At 41.1% G+C, this 21,909-nt stretch overlaps 1 protein-coding gene across 1 annotated transcript; it reads right to left on the bottom strand.

Moving 5' to 3' along the window:
- Positions 1-1,556: 1,556 nt before the first annotated feature.
- LOC127353636 (potassium/sodium hyperpolarization-activated cyclic nucleotide-gated channel 3-like) lies at positions 1,557-18,951 on the bottom strand. The gene is made up of 8 exons (XM_051383045.1): positions 17,240-18,951; positions 12,396-12,819; positions 11,411-11,572; positions 10,427-10,645; positions 8,419-8,565; positions 7,421-7,661; positions 6,032-6,196; positions 1,557-4,923 (listed from the first exon to the last, which is right to left on the bottom strand). The coding sequence occupies exons 1-8, from the start codon at positions 17,893-17,895 to the stop codon at positions 3,374-3,376; spliced, it is 3,564 nt and encodes a 1,187-aa protein (XP_051239005.1). The 5' UTR covers positions 17,896-18,951; the 3' UTR covers positions 1,557-3,373.
- Positions 18,952-21,909: the final 2,958 nt, after the last annotated feature.

The following is a 21,909-nucleotide window of genomic DNA, read 5'->3' as shown; positions in this document are numbered from 1 at the left end:
CTGTGTTTGTCTTCTTGTACTTACTGTCCCACTAAACTGAGACAAGAGTCATTTTTCATTCAGTATTTTGCAGTACTATAAGCACCTCTGTGAGATACAGGGAGAGATAGATGCAACAAACCAGCTACGTTGCATATCAGTAGTATGATGTTACTAAAAGATTGAAACTGCTAAATTATCTAATGTGTCAAAGAACAAGAAGATAAAATAAATTAGCAAAAAACTTGACGGTTTAGATTCATCATAAGACAAGATCACTGTTGGACAGGACAGTCTCAGTGTGTTAATGGCAACTTACAGAGGCGGGAAGTAATGAAGTACAAAAGATTTGTTAATATACCTAACTAAACTACCTGAGTAGTTTTTTTTTCAAGTATCTACTTAACGTATTTATTCTTCTTTTAACCTTAACTTTTACTCACTACATTTTCATGCAAACATTTGCCCTTCAACAGCTTTAATGGATTTGAGGGGAATTTTCTTTTTCTTTTTTTTTGCATTACTGCACGCCTTCCCAACATCATATGACAAGATGAAAACGACAAAACAGACCGGCGAGGGAGATTTGACCCTATTTGAAGTTTCACTCAGCTTTTCACAGAAACAGCTGGTAAAAAATGTCCTTTAGAGAAACCAAGAGAGTACTTTTTACTTTTATACTTGGGAGTACATTTTAGAGCCTGTACTGTTTCATTTTACTTGACAAAGGTTGAATCAGTACTTCTACTTTTACTGGAGTCTTTTTTTACACAAGTATCTGTACTTTTGCTACCTCTGCATCTTTATGACAAGTCCAAATAGTACCTCTGTAGTTGAGGTCAAGGGAATTATTCACAACACCTTTATAAAGGCATTTCACACTGTAATAACAAGTCGAAATGATACCACTTAATGTCAAGTTGTCGTAACAAAGACATCTTAAACAATGTCAACTTTGCATTAAAATTTAGATAATTGACCAAATGTCACTTAACGACAACAGTCATAAACATTCAGAGAGTCTGGTTCATGACAGGTGCCATGTCAGTTTTATGCTCACCCCTTCAAATTGAGTGTAACCAAATATTTCATATTGAACACTAAGGGTCTCCATAACAATCAGACCTCCAGAAAGCTCCAGTGATCAAGTATTATAAACTATCGTAGTGGTTGGAAAAATACTTGTACTTGGGTAAAGCCTGCAATAACTCATAGGAAAAATTGTATCAGACTATATAATAAATGCAATCTTTAAAGTTCAGTTTTCTCTGCTTTGGATCGACCTTGCAGCTTCATCTTGAAGTAAAAAAATATTATTTTAATCTAACCTTGCAGTAGCACTGAATCAAATATCTATATTTTCTTACATCACTCCATGAACACATGAGCAAATAGTTTTCTTTGTATTGACGAGTCAAATATTTGACAGATTATAATCCTGGCTATTTTGAATGTTGGCACCATGCAGTTCTCAATGTATAATCCGGCTTAAAGTCTGAAACTTCACCAGCATTTTATCAGCTTCTCCATCGTGCCACACTCTGCTCTTGGAAAGAAATCACCAGCTAGGACGAGCATCATTGACCATATGTTATTTTATTGCATTGAATTCAGTAGCTAAAATAAAATATGCCTAACATACATAGGTGATGGAATCCTCAGATTTGTTGGTTAAAAGGCAGCAAAATGAGATAGAAATATATAAATGCATTAATGACTGACACCTCCTCTCCTGCACACACTTTTTTTAAGTTGAAAGCACTCAAAGTAACCTCACACTCAATCCGAGCTGATGCCTCTGGCAGGTGGAGTGGTGATGCGGGGTTGGAGGAGAATAGTAATGAGGGATTGATCGAGCCCATTGGCAGTTACTGGCTAGTGACTGATAGTATCTGTCCTCCTTCAGGGGGGTCAGAGTCACAGCACACCTCAGGTTAAGTGACCAGGCAGCTAAAGCCACTGGACAGGATCTTCGATGGTTTGACCTGCTGACCAGCTAGCTGCTCACAGTTCCTTGCTAGCCGTAGGTCCAGAGTGAGAGAGAGAGAGAGAGATCTAAACACATGGACTTATTAACAAGTAGAAGTATTTAAGAGTCTGGTTTTTAAAAAAAGCAGTCATTGATACAAGTCTTATTGATTCAGCATAGCATCACAAAGCAGCAATTGTTCAACAACAGATGTCAACTTTTACAACAAATAATGTAAAATGAAAGAGGTAAATATTCAGCAATATGACCCAACAGGGTTCCTTGTTAACTGTGTGTCCAAGTAACTGCTTTTAGCCCTTTGACTGGTGCAAGAAACATTCAGATCAGTCTTGGTGCATTGCTGGTTTCAGGATGTTTGATTATCCACAGTTGCTTTTTATTCCATTTAATTCCCTTATTTTTATCAGTTCTAACTGAAAAACAGAACATCACTCACAACTCTCATTGACAAGTGCTTTGATTCACAGTACCTTTGTAGACCCATAAAAAAACACAGATTATTGCATACTATGCTGATGGCACACAAACCTTGGCTCAGGTGTATGTTCTGTACCAGAGTTATTGTCAGACCAAAATGAGTTGGCATCAGGTTTTGCGCCTCGCGCCGGAGCAGTCGCAGAGGGACGAAACGAACATGTGTGCGTTGTCTCTAAATCTGGTTACAACTTCCATCAGTTCAACACATTTAAGAATTAATCCCGCATCTCCCACTCAGACAGACAAACATTACATTACATTCATTACTTCAGTTTTTTTGAATGTGATTTGATTTGTGTGACCCATTTGGGTGTGCAATATTGCTGAAACACTATCTTGGAAGACTTGCCGTCATCAAACCGTTGCGTTAGGTGATCTCTGAAACGAGCAAAGTGCACAGTCTGTCTCTCCTCTAATCTCTTAAGGGATCATTCACCTGCATTCACCTGATACACTCAAGTGGTGGAAAGGGATATAAAAAAGGACAATATTTTTTGGTTTCAATCATAACTGGACACAGTTGTGGACAAATTTCCAACTAAACAGGTGTAGCTAAAAGGTTACACAAAATTGCTGGGACAATGGGGTTTAAACAAATACTTATAACAAATCACAGAGTGTGGTTATAATACAACACATAGAACAATTGATATTTTCATGAGGTGCTATATATACCCATCAATAGGTTTTGGATTTTATTACTGTTTTCAAAGATGCAATATCCTGTAGAAAAAGAATATCCATCATTGTCCATTATTATCCACGATCCATTCGTTACGATTGAAAATGAAACCACTGGTCTCCATTCCAAGTATAGAAACACACCCTCCTACTTTAAAATTTGACAAAATAGTGGTTAAAACAATGCCGAGAAGGAAATGATCTCCCTTCTTTTGTTCAGGCATTAAAGGAGGGTGTGTCTGAACCTCACAAGTTGGATGGAAGTTTGGACTGTTTGTGTTCGGTCTCTAACATCTTAGCAGGGGATCTAGCGTGGGGTGAATGGACACCAACAAACTGGTTCTGAGGTTCAGGCTCTGAATGTGTCCGACTGACAGGAGTCGCTTGACCCGGGATCGGGCTGTAGGGTTTACTGACAGGCATGGGGAAGGAGAAGGGGCCTGATGTCCCCGCTACCCCCTTTAAGGAGCCGCTCATGGCCAAAGGCCTTTCCTGGTGTATAGAGCTGTGAGAGCCTGAGATAGTCTTTATTTCCTGGGTAAAGAGATCCACCGAGGAGTCGGCCCTCTCTTTGAGGGTACAGGGCACCCTGGCAGGGCATGAGGTCTGGGGGGTTAGAGGGCTGTGAGAGCCCACGTTGCTGGGGAACTCACTGGGATAAAATGTCCTTCCTCTCACAGGGCTCTGTATGCTGGGACTGTGGACTGGAGGCGTGTAGCAGGGCGAGGCCTCAGCAGAGCCGTACTGGGCCAGGGAGGCGAGGGCTGAGTGTTCGGGGAGAACCTGGGGGAGGAAAACAGACTGGAGACCTGCAAGGCTGTGCTGCGCCAGAGAGGCTGCGGCCCCGGCTCCGACTGCAGACCCTGGGTGAGTATATCCACTGGAGGAGTGGGTGCTGGTGATGAAGGGAATATGCGGGAGGTTCAGACCACTGGATGTCCTGCCTGCTCTGGCATGACTGTACCCAAGCTGCTGCGGGGTGGCGTGAGAGGTCTGCTGTAGCTGGCTTAGTATGGGACCGACTGAGCTTGAGATCAGAGGGCTTATGGTGGAGGCAGATGGGGCTGGGAATCTCCCTACTAGTCTCCCTGGCACCCCCTGCTGGAGTAAACCTATTGGGTGTGGCGGGGTGGTCATAGCACCATGGAAGGGCTGAGAGTGGAGCTGAGCGGAGCAGGTGTAGGAGACAGTGGCTTGGCTGGTGGGGAAGACTGAGGCAATGCCGGAGTGGGGAGGATGGGGTGGGGGCTGGTGTGAGGGCAGAGGGCCCAGAGGCTGCAGGCTGCTGGTGAAGATGGGCGAGGACATCAGTGTGGGTGACACAGGTCCAGCGGAGAGATGGTGTGTCCTGAGGGACGCCAGTGTGGGAGTCTCAATCCCAGATCTGAATTTGGTGGAGCTGGCAGGAGAACTGGGCCCCGAACCACAGGTGCTAGACGCGTTCGCTCCAATGTGGACTCTCTTTGGATAGCTGGTGTGGTCCCTCAGGGAGCCTGGTGCCAGAGGATGGTGGAAAAGGATGGGTGGCAGCTGAGATTGGTGGGCCAAGGCCAGAGCCAGTGGGGTGGTGGCAGCAGCAGCCTGGAGCGGGGCCTGAACTAGGGGGGCCCAGATGACGGGGGTGGGAGATGGGGGTGCAGGGGTAGGGTTTAGGCTGGTCTGGATCAGATGCGTGCATTGGGCCATGTCACGGTCATGTTGCACTATTCTTTGGATGATCTCGCTCTCTTGAAAGTTCAGAGTGCCAGAACTTTGGTGATGCTGGACTTTATGTTGAAGAACAGAGTTCCTCTTTCCTGTTAAGAAAATACAAATAAGGCCATGCTTTTTCATTAATGAGCTACATACTACATATTATTAGGACTTCAGCTCCATAGCCTTGTCTCTCTTAACAAGAGGGTTTAAATGTGATAGCACATATATAAACACAACATATCTATATAGCTGCAACCAAGTTACATGATTGTTGTGTGAGGCATTACAGTACAGCACAGTTTCTGAAACTGTGAAGACTGAGTGGGATCCAAACTTAGTACCGAGTATAAACCTTCAAATGACTAATTTCTTATTCTATACACACACAACTCTTCCTGTAGATGAAAGCAAAAGGGTTTATTAATCCATTGGCCCTTGTTAAACACAAAGACTTTTCCAAAAGAAGATGTTGCATTTTGTCTATAAATTCCACAACAAGTTCCAAAAAACTCCAGACCTCCACTCTCAACCCACATGCACCTAACTATCTCAGTCTCAAACGGACATGCATGTATTTCTGTTAAATTAGAAATTAAACCTTTAAACACTACACCCAGTCACTCCTGATTAGACACTCCCAGAAATGTATAAAAAATCCTCCAAACCATTGGAGGGCAGAACAAAGACACGACATATGTGAATTACATCGACATTTCACATTTATAATCATGTTGAATTTGGGTAATATTTTAGTTTAGTTTGTTTGTTGTTCATCATATTTTTACATTTGTAACAGCCTGAGGAAGATCCCTTATACTGAGATTGTGGATGTATTAATGATGTGAGAATAATGAGGACCTAATTTACTTTAAGAATCAAATTGAATCCACTGTTTAATGAGAGTGTTGTGATTGTAATATTTCCTTTTCGTGGCTTCAAGAAAAACATCCATTCATTCATCCTTGACTTCTTTTAATAAATTGTTGGAACAGCTTTGTTGCATCCTGTCCCCCACATATCACATATTCAGTCAGCCAAAGCCACCACCAAAAACATATGTAAATAATATATAATTATTCAATAGACCAGCCTTAAACATAATATATGCAGAATAGAACCAAAAATTAAACATCAACGCAGAAATAATTATTAATATTTATCTCTAACACCTGAAATGAAACACGTTTTATCTCTAGAGAAAGGACTTACCGATGCGGTCCAAGCGGTCCAGAGCCACAGTCTCAAAGGCCCTCCTCATCATGGGAAACTCCTCCAGAACCTCGTTGAAGTTGTCCACCGACAAGGAGTACAGCCGACAGTAGTTATCTGCTCGCACGCTGGCTGTCCTCCTGCCTCGGGTCAACAGGCAGATCTCTGCAGGCAGGAGGAAAAACAGCTCAATTATTTGCACCATTTCTTTAGAACATGTCACAGATTGTAACATTTAAAAAAATGGCTAAATAATTTTAATTGCTATAGGATGATTTTTTCACGTTTCTCATACATACAATCTGTGCGATACCTTACAACCATATTTAGGTCTTTTTGGATCGATTCATAAAAGGAAAGGCAAAAATAGTTTTATTAGTGTGAGACGATAAAACATGAAAAGACCGATGCCTCTGAACCCCACAGATGGAGCACTTAATGCAATTTCTGCAGCTTACAGTTTGTCCTGACCTCATCTGTCGTGCCAGATCAGAAAAATAAAATAATGCCCCATTTAAAAAAAAAAAAAAAAAAATAGACATATTTTTCAGGACAGACATATTGAGGATATACAAACACACACACACACACACACACACACACACACACACACACACACACACACATACAGACAGACAGACATAGACAGACATAGACAGACACACAGAGACTCACATGCTCTCTCTCTTCTCTGTCCTGTTTATCAATTTAATCTATTTATTACACAGGACAACATGGACTTTATGAAATGTATTTTGCCAGGTGTTGGTTTTAAGCACCTGGTTTTCTGTCCTCATTTACCTTTCCTGTGTGTGTCAAGTAGTTAAACTACACAATGTTTTGTAATTATAATATCATTCTTGTATAAAAAAATGTGTACTGGATTATGGTTAAATCAAAATGTGGTTAGAAATAATCTCCATACTTTGGTACCAAAAAAAAGATGCTTGGGTTTTTGGATCACACCACTTTCAGCTGAAAATGCAAGTAAAGTAAATTATATATTGACGTTCCCTGGTTGACATTTAATAATGACATTTCACTTTGCTACACAGCTGGACGCAGACGACAACGTAACGAGGGCGAGAACAAATGAAAAGTTCTGGATTTCAGCTTTAAATATGGTGTTAACAAAAGGGAAAACCCCACAAATGGAATCAAAGATCACAAAGCTTTGCTCCTCTTAGTCCCAAGCCCTTTTAAGGAGATGATGTGGACAATTTTCCCAGCTGTATCAGTCAGGGAAGTTAATCTGCTGAGTGCCAGAGCAAAATAAATCAAAACAAATCATACTATCACCACTCCTTCACATACATTCAAACTGATCCGCTGCCAGCTCCAGAATATATTAACATGCAGTACAAACAGCAGGTTGTGTGCAGACATTACCTCCAAAATAAGAGCCGTCAGACAGCTTGGTGTCTATGCTGTTCTTGGTCAGGACACTGACGACGCCGTGCTGGATGAAGTACATCTTCTTGCCAATGGTTCCCTCTCTGATGATGTAGTCGCCCGGCTGGAAGACCTCGAAGCGCAGTTTGGTCAACATGGAGGTAACAAAGTTTGGGTCGGCGTTGGCGAACAGAGGCATGGAGGCCACCAGTTTACGACAGTTAAAGTTGATGATCTCCTGCAGAAGACAGAAAACACAAACAAAAGTGTTACTGCACGTGTATATTTCAATTATTATAAAAGCAGAGTAGTTAGTGGTGGCTTAATGCTCTGTTAATGAGGTTCTCTGTCCTCATACAGTCTCCAGCCTTTACTAATCAGATTACACGACTATTAACATTATCGTGCAAAGTAAGAGAGTCATGTTAGATTAGATTACACAAATAATTTACTCTTAGCCATGTAGAACAAGGATGCTCACTTAATTAATTCACCTATATGACCCTAAGAACCATAAAACATTTAAAATAATAAAATAACATACATTTCTAAACATTTTCTTTACTTTAACTCCCCCTTGAGCGTACATAAGCAATGGGTAAATAAATGGGTTATAACACACAATAATGTTGAAAGGAGCTATATAGACATTTTAAGTGGTCAATAATGCATTTTTTTAACAATTACAAATGATCTCCTATTCATAATAGTATTTAATATTATTAAATCTTTTAAATATATTATCGTTCATTATCTGTTTATACAGCAGCCTCCACTTCTGGGTGCACACAGGAGTTACAGCTGGTGACAAATAAGAAAAATAAACACGTATCAGCTAACTACAGTACACTACATTATAGTGTGTTATAAACATTTATTATATGTTTATATACTGCTTATAGAGGTAGGAGTTGTGGTGGACCTTGACGGCAACATTATGATGACTCAGCAGGATTATCAGCAAGACAACAAGAGCAAGGTAGATGACTCCTGACCTGTCGCAGTGGCTCATTCAGCTCCTCCAAAATGCTTTCCTCATCGAACATCTTGCCCTGATAACGGTGTTCGTAGTAATCGTGGATCCGCTGGCGCATGTCGGCAGGGAGCTTGTGGAAGGACATGTACTGCTCCACCTGTTTATACTGTAACAATAACAACAACAAGTCCAGTTATAAAAATTATAACGTCAATAAAAGCTTGAAGTGAACAACCACCACATAAATATATGTAATGTCACTGCTTGTGTGTCTAAGAGAAAATGCAAAGTCATGTCAAAATGACTACATTAACCTGATTGATGTGTTGGCTCAGAGGTGGACTATAATGTGCCTCATTATGTTAACAGTCAACTGTCAGGCCATCTGTGAAACCTGCCCACAGAGCAATGCTGTGCCTCTGTCCCATCTGACAGATACAGTTGTGCTCTGCAGGCTGCAGCTAATAACATTAACCAGTGTGTCCTTCACCGTTGTACTCTACCAGCGAGGCACATATGAATGGTCCCTGTACCCAATCTATGTATGTTATGTCCTGCTGTTAGTCATCTCCTTCCAATATCTTTCTTTTTTCTGTGTTAAAAATCCACAACAGCATCTCTTTTCAGCTATTTACAGTCTTCCACTGTGGGACGTTTTTTTCTGAGGCTGTCCATAGTGTCGACCGTAGCTGCACCTTGTTACCAAGACAAAAGTATCAGGGGATTGTTGCAACACCGACAACACAGCACTTTTGCATGTGCTAACTGTACTAGCTGCAGCCACTAGCTAGTTAGGGGTCCTATTAGCTGAGTGAAAGCTCCAAGTACCAGCGGGGTTTGTTTACTCACAGTCCCGACCACAGTGGTCACGGCCGGGACTGAACACAGGTGATTAACAGCGGCTCCAACCAGGACTATGACTTCTGGAACAATGAAGACTTGGCGGGTCCTCCATCGAATCAGTAAGTCTGCAAGTATTTATTTTAATGAAGTTGGAAATTATTTATTCCACATTCCACAAACAGACCTGTGTGATTTGTGATTATTCTGTTGTAATAAATTAACACAATGTTCAGTCTCCTTGCTTGTTCTGACATGTTCAGGATCATTACTGCTTTTTTTGTTATCATTTAACCGGCTGTTAAATTATATATATTTAAATAATTTAATTAGTATCATAAACGTTTGACGACTTGTCAACAAATGGCTTGAACTAACAATTTAAAAGTCTTAAATTGGGGACAGCCCTCGTTTTCTCAGATTACACCAGGTGGGTTTGCAACATTCCTGGATGAAATATTTTGTCACTTAATATCATCACCATTTAAACTGCATTTCAAATCAGTTTTTTAATACGTATTCAGATGATTTACTGAAGTAAAAGCAGCAATACTACAATGCAAAAGTAACGTTACTTACAGGTAAAAAAAGTGGTCTCTTGGATTATTACGTATTATGTTATTGGATTAAGGAATCATGGGGTGCAGTTGCAGATTGCAACTAACTAAACAATGAGAACGGGCTGAAGTGTGTAGGAGAACCTACGGTGGCTGCGAAACCCTATATACAGCCAGTGTTTGGTTTGTCCATTGAGGGCTACTGTAGAAATATGGCAACTGGCAGAGTCTGTAGATAAAACCGTCTCATTCTAAGGTAACGAAAACAAAATTCAGGTGATTATACACTAATGAAAACATACCTATGAATATTATATTTCATAACTGTCAATAGATCCTCCTAAATGTTACACACTGGACCTTTAATACTGATACATTGTTGTAGTTTGGGGCTTAACTAATTTATACTGTTAGATAGTACCACCTATGTTTCTGATATAAAATCACTGTTAAATAACTGTAGAAGAGTCTATGTATAAAGTGTTATAAAATAGAAATACTAAATTGTACTTTAGTGCTCGTGTAAATATACTATAATGGTTAATTCCACCACTGATTTAAACTCTCTTAGACCTAAAGTATATTGCTTTTCTTTGACAAATACCAGCCAAACAGAGAACAAACACCCACCTTCTCCTGGTACTGCCTCCTGGAGGAGTCCAGAGACTGAATGAGTGCAGTTGCGTGACCCACAAACATGGCAAAGCAGGTAGCGCCCACAATCATGCTGAGGATGGTGAGCCACACGTCAGCCATACCGATAGGGGGGTACAAGCCGTACCCGATGCACAGCATGTGACTCATGGCCTTGAACAGGGCGTAGGAGTATTGCTGACCCCAAGTGTCATTCTGTAAAGCACAAAGAGGAGGAAAGAGAAAGTTTATCAATATCCACATTGCTGGAACACATCTTATTTTAAAATCACGCCTTTATTTTCGAAGGTTTTTATTTTCAAAACATCATATTGCGATTATTTTGACAGATACTGCGATTGCAATATGATTCACGATTAATGTAGGAATGATCATTTTTGAATCACAAATTTTACTGAAATTAAAATATTAAAATTATGATGATGTGACATTTTTTTGCTGCTTGTATCAAACAAACATTCTCTGAAACGTCTCTTCAGAACTACTGTACTTCATTATAGTGCTGTTTTGTCACACATTTTACATTTATCAAATAATTGCAGCTTCTGGGATAATATAATATAATATTTTGATTAATTGTGCAGCCCTAGATGGCTTTGAAGCATCCTACCGAGGGGCTCATATCACCCTATAACAGGCTGACTTATGAGCTTGCATTATTCATTTTATGTTGATCAGCTGATTTATTATCATGACAGTGACCAAACAACCTCGCAACTGCCATCAGATTTTGACTCAAATGTTGCTAAATCCTGATTGGTGCACTGAAGTATGTGACCTTTATCCAGCTGAGACCGGCAAAACAAAAAATACCCCAAAAATCTCTTGTGAAAAACTGAAAATGTTGTGTTCATGCAGGACCCTGTCACTCATAGTGGTTATTGAAAACACAAGTTCATAAGTTCAGGGCCTTTAAGAGGAACACATTTGATGCAGTCTGACTCATAATAATCCACTTACCACCATCTTGTTTCTGGTGACCCAGCAGTCAGCAGGAAAGTCCTGCAGCATGGGAACCAGGAACTGCAGACAGCCGTCCCAGTGACACAGCAGCAGCATCATACCAATCAGGTTCATGATACGCACCATGGCGCTGGCCAGGTCATAGGTCATATGGAAAACCTGTAACACAGATTATCAGCATTAATGGAACTGAAACGATCAAACACTCATCTCTTTGTAAATAAATTTAAATTCTCTCTCATGCAATCAGAGGATTTGAAATATACAGTAGGTCCTGTATGGGCTGAAGGACACAGTGGTCCTGTCCCACACCACATTGTTCTTAATCTTCTGTAGACCACCAGAGGCTGTTTCAGTGTTGCATAACCATCTGCAAGCAACATTAATGGTCTGTGGGGAGTACAGCCTCAGTTGGAATTATAAAAATAAGATAATGCAGGAAAATATCTGTTATTAAATAGGTTGACTGCGTGTGAGCGTCAGAGGGGAACCAAAAAATTAAATCTACAGCTTTCAACAGCTTTAAGAATATGGACATTTGTTTTTTTACAATAAGCGGTATCATGTGTTTTTTCCCTGAAAGAAAAAAAAAAGTAGTAATCCAGACAAGGTTGCAAGTTCTGAGAAATCTGCTAATGCAAGGGAAAACTCATTATCAACGTCACTTCAGTCAGAGGAACATTTGAGAATATGGCTGCATTACTTTCATAAACTGATTAATCTTCAGTTCTAGGAAATGTCAGAAAGTGAGAGATGCCCATCACGCAAGGATGTTGGTGTCTTTAAATGACTTGTTTTGTACAACCAGCAGTTTAAAACCCAAAGATATTCAATTTACTACAGAATTTATGACATTTTTCATTTCAGTTATCAAAATTGCTGCTGATTAATTTTCTGTTGAGTAATTGGGGAGTTATCGACTAACTGTTACAGCTTGCTAAAGTGAGGTCTTATATGAAGAACCTATCCCTGCAGGATTTACCTCCTCCCACTGGTGGATGTAGCGAATGAGTCTGGAGAGGCGCAGCAGCCTCAGTAGACTGAGGATCTTAGTGAAGCGGACGATCCTCAGGGCCCGGGCCGTCTTGTAAAAGTCTGAGTCGATGCGTGTCTCTACGATGAGAAAGATGTAGTCCACAGGTATGGAGGAGATGAAATCCACCACGAACCAGCTCTTCAGGTACTTGATCTTGATCTGCTGCGGGTCCAGGATGATCTCTGTATTGTCCTCCTTGACGATGCCCGTGCGGAAATTAAGGACTAGGTCCATGAGGAAGAAGGTGTCCGAGACCACATTGAAGACGATCCAGGGTGGCGTGTGCTCGTCCTTGAAGAAGGTGATGCCCACAGGGATGATGATGAGGTTTCCCACCATCAGCAGCAGCATGGTCAGATCCCAGTAGAACCTGAAACACACATAACTCATATTGTAGATGACAGCACGCCAAAGTCATTTAGGCCCAGAAACAGTCTTTGGATAAATCATAAACTTCACTCATATATTTAGGCGTGTTTCCTGCTGGATGCAGAGTTATTTTAATGTTTAATATTATTTGTGTGCTCTCTTGTAATCTTTTATATACATATTATTGTGTCTGTTTGTATCATTAAAGTGATGTTTTTATGTTTGATGACTCTTGGAAGAAAAGGCCAATTGGGCTAAAAGAGATCCTAATAAAAAATCAAATAAATCAAATACCTTTCACAGAATAACTGAGCTGAATATTTATTCAGGATGCATTTTTATGCCCTTCTGAGATTTGAGAGTGGAGAGAATCCTTAAGAGATCAGATTGAAAAATAAAGAATAAAGTGACCAGACCAACAGATCATCAGCTATTTTGATAATTAATTAATCCTGACATTTCGAAAACAAAGAATTGTATATTCCAGCTTCTCCAACATGATGCTTTTTTTGTCATATTATAGTAAACTGAATATAATGGAGTTCTGGTCTAAAACAAGCAATTTGAGTAGATTACATTGGGCTCTGGTAGATTTTAAGGTGGTTGTTTTTTTTTTACCATTTTGAAACATTTTACAGACAAAACACTAAATCAATTAATCAAGATAATAATCAGCAGATAAATCAATAAAGAAAACAATCCTTAATCCTTAAAAGTAAGAAGACTGATTATCTGTAGTTTAAACTGTTTAGGCTGTTTTCTACAAGTACAAGAGAAAATAAAAGATCTGAGAGAAACAGGAATAGATTATGAATAGACACCGATTTTGTTCACCCAGAAGACTGCGTGTGCATGTCTATGTGCATAATGAATATGCGCTGCATATTCAAAGCTGTTCTGGACGTGAAGGAACTTCAAATAGAAATTAATTGCAGTCGCACACTATAACTCTAAATCAAGTAGATTTATGTTCAAATGAGCAGAAGCAATGAAAACAAACTGCTTGAGCATAAACAAAGCAACACAACGATGAAACAACGATGGTTCTCTAATTCAGTTCAATACTGGGCTTCTGGCCACAGGGACAGAGAGGAAAATGGGTTATTGGAATTCATCTGAATTACTGATGAGGACATATTGATTTTCACAACTAACTAAATCCTCAAGTATCAGCAGAAGGTTTCATCTGTAATTGCATGAAAAACAGCTGCTTTTAGTTCTGTTTACAGTAATGTCACCAAATCGTGAAGTAAATATGTATATAATACATTCAATTTCAGAGCTTTATTAACACATCTGGCAAATTATAACAAACAAGCTAAATATAAAGTCAAGTTGTTTGTTTCAATTGTTCTGTTTACTATATCATGGATATGGTTAGTTGTCACATGCTTTTATTCCCTTGATTTTGCGGACTGCTTTAAAATGATCCCTGCAGTATGATGTATTACAGGAAGCATGTACACATGCATACATCTCGGCTACACAAAGGCCAGCCAAGATATGGAGAGTGTTTGTTAACCAATTACCATCTTGAGTGCGTGTGAGATGGGAAAGCATGCATGCATGTGATTGCATGTCCGATCCATTTCAGAGACCTAATTAACCACTGATCGATCCAACAGCAGCCTTACACACCTACAAAGACGAAGACCTACGAGGGTGCATGCATTACACCACTTAAGGGTACTAGTGGCATGTGGCACTAGAGCGTACAGTAACTGCCCTGTATGAGTTAAATGCTTGATATATTCACCAGAAGAAACCTTAAATCAGAGGAATGGCAACATTTTCAAAAGCACTGATTGGTCAGACGCCTCTTCATCTTGTCAACAGCCTTAATTCAAAACTTCAGTCCATGATTGCCTCAGAGAAAAAGAGGAGTATTTGACTAAATGTGGGTAGTATGTGATGATGCTATGTCTATGAATGCAGCAAATAAAATCCATCAAGAAACAGCTAAGAGTCACGGGAAGCTATACTGTGTTCAGGGCAATGTGACATTTTATGGGCTCAAATGAGGGTCCAACAGTAGAGATGTGAGCAGGGTATACCACAGACTTATCTTACTTACACCAAACCTTCACGGGAGAACATCACGAAAAGAGGGAACCAACGAGGACACGGTGGCCATTTGTTCTAATCAGCTTTCTGTTGTTCTCTGCCAAACAAAGCATTTGCATTCCTCTCTTCATCTGCCTGTTGTCTCTGTGCTGACACACTGGTCCTAATTGCACTTCCCCTCTCTAGCTAAATCCACCGTTATCTCCTGGGAATCCATGTCATCTCCAGAAGTCAGCTCCATCGGCCAGATGTTGAGTTGTCAGCATTACTGCTCTGCACACGTCACCGTGCTACAGAACACTGGAACAGCTGGACCACAAAAAAGAAAGGTCTGCAGGGGACAGTGCATTACCGCCGTACCCTGCAGACCATCCTGTTCTCTCATCGGCTGACTGTGCACGCAGCATTCAGCCCACAAAGATCAGACAACTTGCTGGTGTAATCTGGTGTTACCGGCAAAATACAGCTGACAGTTGTGGGATAACTGGACCTCTACTGGTCCAAAGCGGAATCTTGCAATATTTGGGTCAGAGTGCAAACTACGTTAAAGACCATGAGAGCACAAAGAGAGGGGAGTTACAAGCAAAGTGAACACAAAAAGGCTTAAAATGGTGAAAGGAGCTTAGATCAATCAGGACAGCTGAAAAAGGGATCACATTTGTACTAGAGATACTTATCTCTTGCTGCCAGAGCGCAGCTGAAGCACAACAGCCTGCATGCAGCTCAGTGGCTTAACACACACCTGTACTGTGGCTCAGGCCCACCAGCAATCATATTAACCATATTTACACAGTGTGCCAGTTCAGTATGTCTGCCGCTGCATCCACGGAACGCTTTAATGATAGACAGCAGTTACTTATGATATAGACGACAGGGAGACTGTGTCTATAAAAGAAACAAGGAGAGGATACATGCATTACACTGTACTGTGCTGATGCACAGTGGTCATTGAAACACACAGTATGTCAGCACTCAACTGTCACCGGAATCAGGGGGTGAAGTTTAATGTTGCCGGATTAGGATTGGATTCATCAGTAAGCTAAAAATGACCCAAATACTCTTCAATGGTAACTTGAAATGGGATCTGCAGGATACAGTGTTCACCTTAAGAGGCCCACACCAAGCACCTGCTCCTGCTCTAAGTGTGACCCAAAGCGGGCGTGCATGAAGTAATGACACTATACACAGTTAACATCTGGGTGTCCTGATTCCTCACAACATCATTTTCATTTCAATCTCTCTCTCTCTCTCTCTCTCTCTCTCTCTCCCTCTCTCTGTGTGTTCAGTGTTTTGCGGTGTGTCCCCTCCCCTGTCCACACCGTCTCTGCTCCATTAGACTAATTGTACTGTAATAATCTCCACTGATGTGTGCTTCTAATATCTTGAATGGTCATGTTACCCTATTTTGATTACCCCATTTCCAAGCCCCTGCTGCACTCTCTGTAATCCATTGCCCTCGCTAAATGATAAAAAAAAAAGAAAAGTGTAATTCAGATGAGTGGAAAAAAACTGCAGGGACACACATTGCAGTACAACTGGCCGGTGAAAATATGATGACAGTGAGCCTCAAGGTTAAATGTCATGACAATCCCTTGATGGCGGTGATGAACAGAATGCTGGTTTGTATGCAGCATGCAATGTAATGTGGAATGTGCACGTATGCATGGCACAGCGTGGCTGCTAAAAATTAGGGAATTACAGGTTGGCTTAGTTTGGTGCACAAATTTAATTTATAAAACTGTACAGAAAATTGATTGGTTAGATTATTATATAGCCTATTCTTGTGTGAACATAACACACACACACACACACACACACACACACACACACACACACTTCTCGGGGCCAAACAAAAGAGGGATTTGATATATCCTGATCCTATATCTGATATAATTTGCCTGTACTTGTGTTTATAAGAGGATTTTGAATACTAGTCAATTCCTTTATGATACATCACACTCTAAGTGTGTACGGCCTGAGTGGTTAAGTCTTTAGAAACGGTTAATTTTCAGAAATGAAGCCATTTATCTATTCGAGGTGTGTATGGATTACTGAGGCACATTCAGCTTATGATATTCTGCACACACTCCTGATTATCACATTGTTATCATAACATCACCACAGTGATCAAAGAAAAACACTTGTTTTATATAGGGGATTAGTGTGTGTCAGTGATATTAATAGTAAACTTATCATATTTGATGGAATTTTAGGTCCCATCAAGATTAAGCTTTTATATAAAAAAATAAATAAGAGAAAAGATCACACAAGCTTTAAATGTGTGACAGGATCACTGCTGCACTTTCCTCTAAGACACCACTGCTTATAAAGAAAAGGGTTTGCTGCACACAAATTACCTAAAATCACTGTACGGGTGGATTATCCAGAAGCCAGCAGACTTTACTCGTTCCCTCTCATGCTCCACGGCCCTCTCACTCCCCAACATCCGCAGGGAGAACTTGTTGACTCCCGGTTGGAGCATCGCCCCAAACTGCCGGTGCATGAAGCCGGCTTGGTACAGCCGCTCGTCCTCAGGTATTATTTGCTCGCTACCCTCCAACTTGATTAAACTTGACTGGTCAAACATAGCAGCTTGTTCCGTTGCGCCACTCAGACCACCCGCTGCCCGCTGCTGGGCCCCCGGACCGTGCTGACCGGGGAAACTCTCACTGACACCGGCATCAGCCTCGGGGATGAGGCGCCGCTGCTCCGCTGGATCTGACCCGGGAGGATGCCGCCCGGTGATGGAAGAGATGCTGCCCCTAAATAAGCGACAGTCCCCGTTCAAGTTGGTCTTTACAATAACGTCCCTTTCCAAGTCTTCGCTCCTGGCCTCCTCAATGCTCTTGCAACTGCTTGCAGGAGACGGAGAGGACAAATGTTTTAGTCGAATACTTTTCCTCTTAGTGTCCTTGTCGCCGCTGTCTCCTTCGTCAATCACGAAGGGTTTTTGCCCAATGTTTTGCGGCAAGCTGTAGAGCCGTTTGCGCATGGAAGACTGGAATCTTTCCATTTTGAAGAAGGAGAAGAGATGCGCTTTAAGGATAGCCCGTGAAAACAGAGAGATGAATCATGAATCTCATGCACTTGGGGTGCCACTGGAGGCAAAACAGTGACGGCGCATCCGCAGGACAGGTTGTATTTTATTTGACACTTGGGATGTGCCTCTCTCCCCCGGTTCAAGCATTGAGATGCGTCAGCAATACGGGTCCGCTTCGGTCCGACGGTCATGTAAAGGCGGTAAACGGGAAATGCGTGTAAATCCAGGTAAACCCACAGCGTGCAGACGAGAGCGCATCAGGATGCAGCATGCTGAGCGTCGGACGTGCCGGAGTGGGAGAATGCTGCTGCTGAGCTCCTCAATGACAAAGCATGATCTCCACCTCCCCAAAATATCTGAGCTTTCTGTCAGTACAAGGTGATGACACACATGCACGCAGCTGGTAGCGGCATTCAAAGAGCGCTGACATCACTGATCCATTAGCCTCACGCCTTCTAATAACGTGAATATTGGCGGAGCTATAATCTATCGGGTTGCCATAGGAGCCGGAATGGCACATGCGCTCACCCCGCCCGGCCAGGACAACTGGAGGGGATGATTCAAGGATGGGGTCCAGCCTTGGATTTGATAGTTCACTAGTTGAGAGAAAGCGAGAATCTAAATATTTGTGCACATCACCGTGCGAATATGTATCGATCTGCCAGAAAAATAAACCAATATTGCAATAGTGTGTCGTGCTGTCGGAATCTAGACGCACACTTTCTGTGAGGCTTGTATCTGCAGCCTATTTAACAGTATTTTAGATATTTAAAGTATTTAACCATGCGGGCCAATGGATTATAAGACTTGTTTTTCTCTAGTGTCAGAATTTCTTATAAGTGTTATATAATTTTGCATCAAAATGCTGAAATCTTATGTCCATCATCTTGTTTTTTAGTTACGCAAAATGGATAAAAACTGTCTTTCTTTAGGTCTCATGACATCTCACTAAACGCTTTAAGTAAAGTGTGCCTTTGCAGTATATGTAGGACTCTGCATTAGAGATATGGGATTTATTAAGTGTACCAAATCCTCATATGTAGCACAACAGATAACAATAAACAAACCAGTGAAAACTCTCAGCATGATGTAATTTATCACCTCTCCAAGCCAACAGACCTCCTCCCTTCGGTCCCCTAGAGAGCCAAACATTTCCAATTTGGCCTTGAACCCACAGTTTGAACACCACGAGAGAAGTCAATGTGAATAATGTTCTTTCCTTATTGTGGATTTGTCTGAACCTTCATCACTTACCGTGATGGTATTATATTGAGCTACAACATGTTTGGCCTCCTGTTCCCTGTATTATGGCAGATTAATACACACTAATAGTGCGTGCAGTGTTTCATTCCCTGGAGAAGACATTTTCAGTCATATAGAAAAGTGATTGAACAGTTCGCTGGCACAGACCAACACGACAAATTAATTTGGTGAAAGGTTGTTGACAGCTGGTTGTGTTACTGTTGATTCAATGCAAACTTCAATTAACTGATCTAAACCATCACAATTTCATATGGTATAATGCAATATCTATATACCTATCTATGGGTTCACTATTTCCCATAATGCTCTGTACAGTACAAAAAAGTTTTCAATATAAATGTATGTATCTGTCTGCAGGTTATTATGTTTTCTTTATTGCTGCTTGTTATTTGCGTCTCTAAAGATTTCTTGGTCATGAACTGCCCAGATGAGGATTTCACACTCTTTATGTCTTATTTTAGTACTCACCAGTTATCACTCTCATTATGTTTGCAGGCAGCAAAACCTTGTAGGTTAAGCTCTCTGTTCATGTTGTTTGTATCCCCTCTGTCTTTGACAGAAATATACTGTATATGTGGCTTTGGCTGAATTCAATGACCACATAAAATGCTATTACTGGCGTTTGGCCACATTTGGTCTTTCTCAAGATGTTAAAATAATTATTTTGAAACTGTTCTGTGTTCTAATTTTCTTGCTGTCATGACCTAAAGACAAACACATGCACTATGATTCTCGGCAGCCGGGCCATCACCCCGTAACGGTCTGCACAGTGTTGGCTACCAGGTCAAAAAGATGTTGTTTGACAAGAACAGACAACTTGAAACAAAGGAGGTAAAAAAAAGTCCAAAGGAAGGCTACTGTGTTAACTTATATAATATATACATGTGTATAAACCTCCAACAAAGTTCGAATATACCCACTAAATTTGTTATTAAATACAATCCACTGGCCTGTTTAAGAACTAGTCCATCAGATTTATTTAAACTTTGCTACCTGAATGAGACATTAATCCACACAGACAGAACTACAAATCATTTTTGCCAAAAGTTGTGTTGTGTTTTTTTTTTTTCAGGGTTCACAAAGTCACAGATGTCTCTTTGCTCTAGAAATGTTTTATTATAGTCTGAATCCCAATGACACATTAATCCAGGACACAGTATTACCTTCTAGGAATCAGGTCCAGACAATTAAGTTGAAAAGGTATGAAAACACATTACAATATTCCATTCCTCTCCAGCTAGCAACAGTTATGGAAATGTGGCTGAAAGCCCAACAATGAACCTGTCCACTGGTTCTACCAGCCAGCAGGCACAATAAAATAGCGCCCCCCTTTGCTATACTACTGCAATTTCCCACATAATATGCTAAAAGTTCTGCACAATACTGTTTCAGAATAACCCAGAGGAAAAACACACCCAGTTGCCAGTTTATTAGGCACAACTAGCTCTCAGTGTTGAAAACTGTTTTAAAGAGGTGTTGATACAACGATATGTTTAATTTAGAGGCTGTATGGTGCAGCGCTGGTCAGTTGTATCATTGAGGGGTTTTCCACAGTGACAAAACACAAGACCCGGTCAGACGACAGGAGGCAGACTCTGTGTCAGTGATTCTTCGTGCTCAAACGCAGTCAGTGGATGGACAATGTTCACCAGATGTGAAATTCTTATTGTTAAGATGTCGACCATATCATTGGCCCAGAGACTTCACCAGTGTGTTTGCTGTTGTTGCTACTCCAGACGCAAATTCAAGAAATGCACTGCAGGAACTGTATGAGGTCCTCAGCAGTCACATGACAAAACATGGTGGTGTTTTTATAGTTGTTGGTGATTTTAATCTCAGAACTGTTTTACCTAAATTCCACATGCATATAAATGTGGCAGACGATCCAAAACGTCACAGGCCAGCAAGAGTGCCCCCATCATGTGTGAGGTCAGGCAACCAGTCGAGCTCAACACATTGTATGCCTTTTTTGATTTCCTCCACAAAGAGTCAGCTGTAAAGTCAACTCTGCTTCCAGAGGATCCACCGATGACAGTATCTACAGTGGATGTGAGAAGAATCCTGCTGAGAGTGAATATGACTAAAGCTGCTGCGCCTGATAACATCCCTGCCCGTGCACTAAAAACATGTGCCAGTGAGCTAGTTGATGTCATTACATTACAATCACTGTCACATGAGAGTGTTCCCACCTGCTTCAAGACAGCCACCATCATCCAGGGGTCTGCAGTATCTACTCTAAACGATTAAGTTATGTGCTTTGAGAAACTGGCATAAAGAATAACATCTCTTCAGAACCAATAGTTCCACAGAGAACACCATCTCCACTGCCATCCATTCAGTCTTCACACACCTTGAGGAAAACAACACCTACGTAAGAATGCCGTTTGTTGATTTCAACTCAGCATTCAACTCAATCTACCCCACTCTGGGCCTGAGTACCATAATCTACAATTGGTTTCCTCATAAACCCAGACAGTTCGGATTGGAAGTAACACCTCCTCCACTCTAGTGCTCAACAGCGGAGCGCCTCAGGGCTGTGTACTCAGCCCCCTCCTGTTCAAGTTTGCAGATGACAGCACCATCATCAGCCAGATTTCACACAAGACTTCATATGAGGAGGAAATCAACAATCTTATAGAGTGGTACACAGAAAACAACCTACTACTCAATGTCAGCAAAACCGAGGTTGTTGTTGATTTTAGGAAAAAAGAAGCAAAGACACAC

The sequence above is a fragment of the Dicentrarchus labrax genome, unplaced genomic scaffold (genome assembly GCF_905237075.1).
Source record: "Dicentrarchus labrax unplaced genomic scaffold, dlabrax2021, whole genome shotgun sequence".
NCBI lineage: Eukaryota > Metazoa > Chordata > Actinopteri > Moronidae > Dicentrarchus > Dicentrarchus labrax.
Note: the sequence above shows the minus strand (reverse complement) of the source record. Positions and strands in the feature narration are given on the sequence as shown.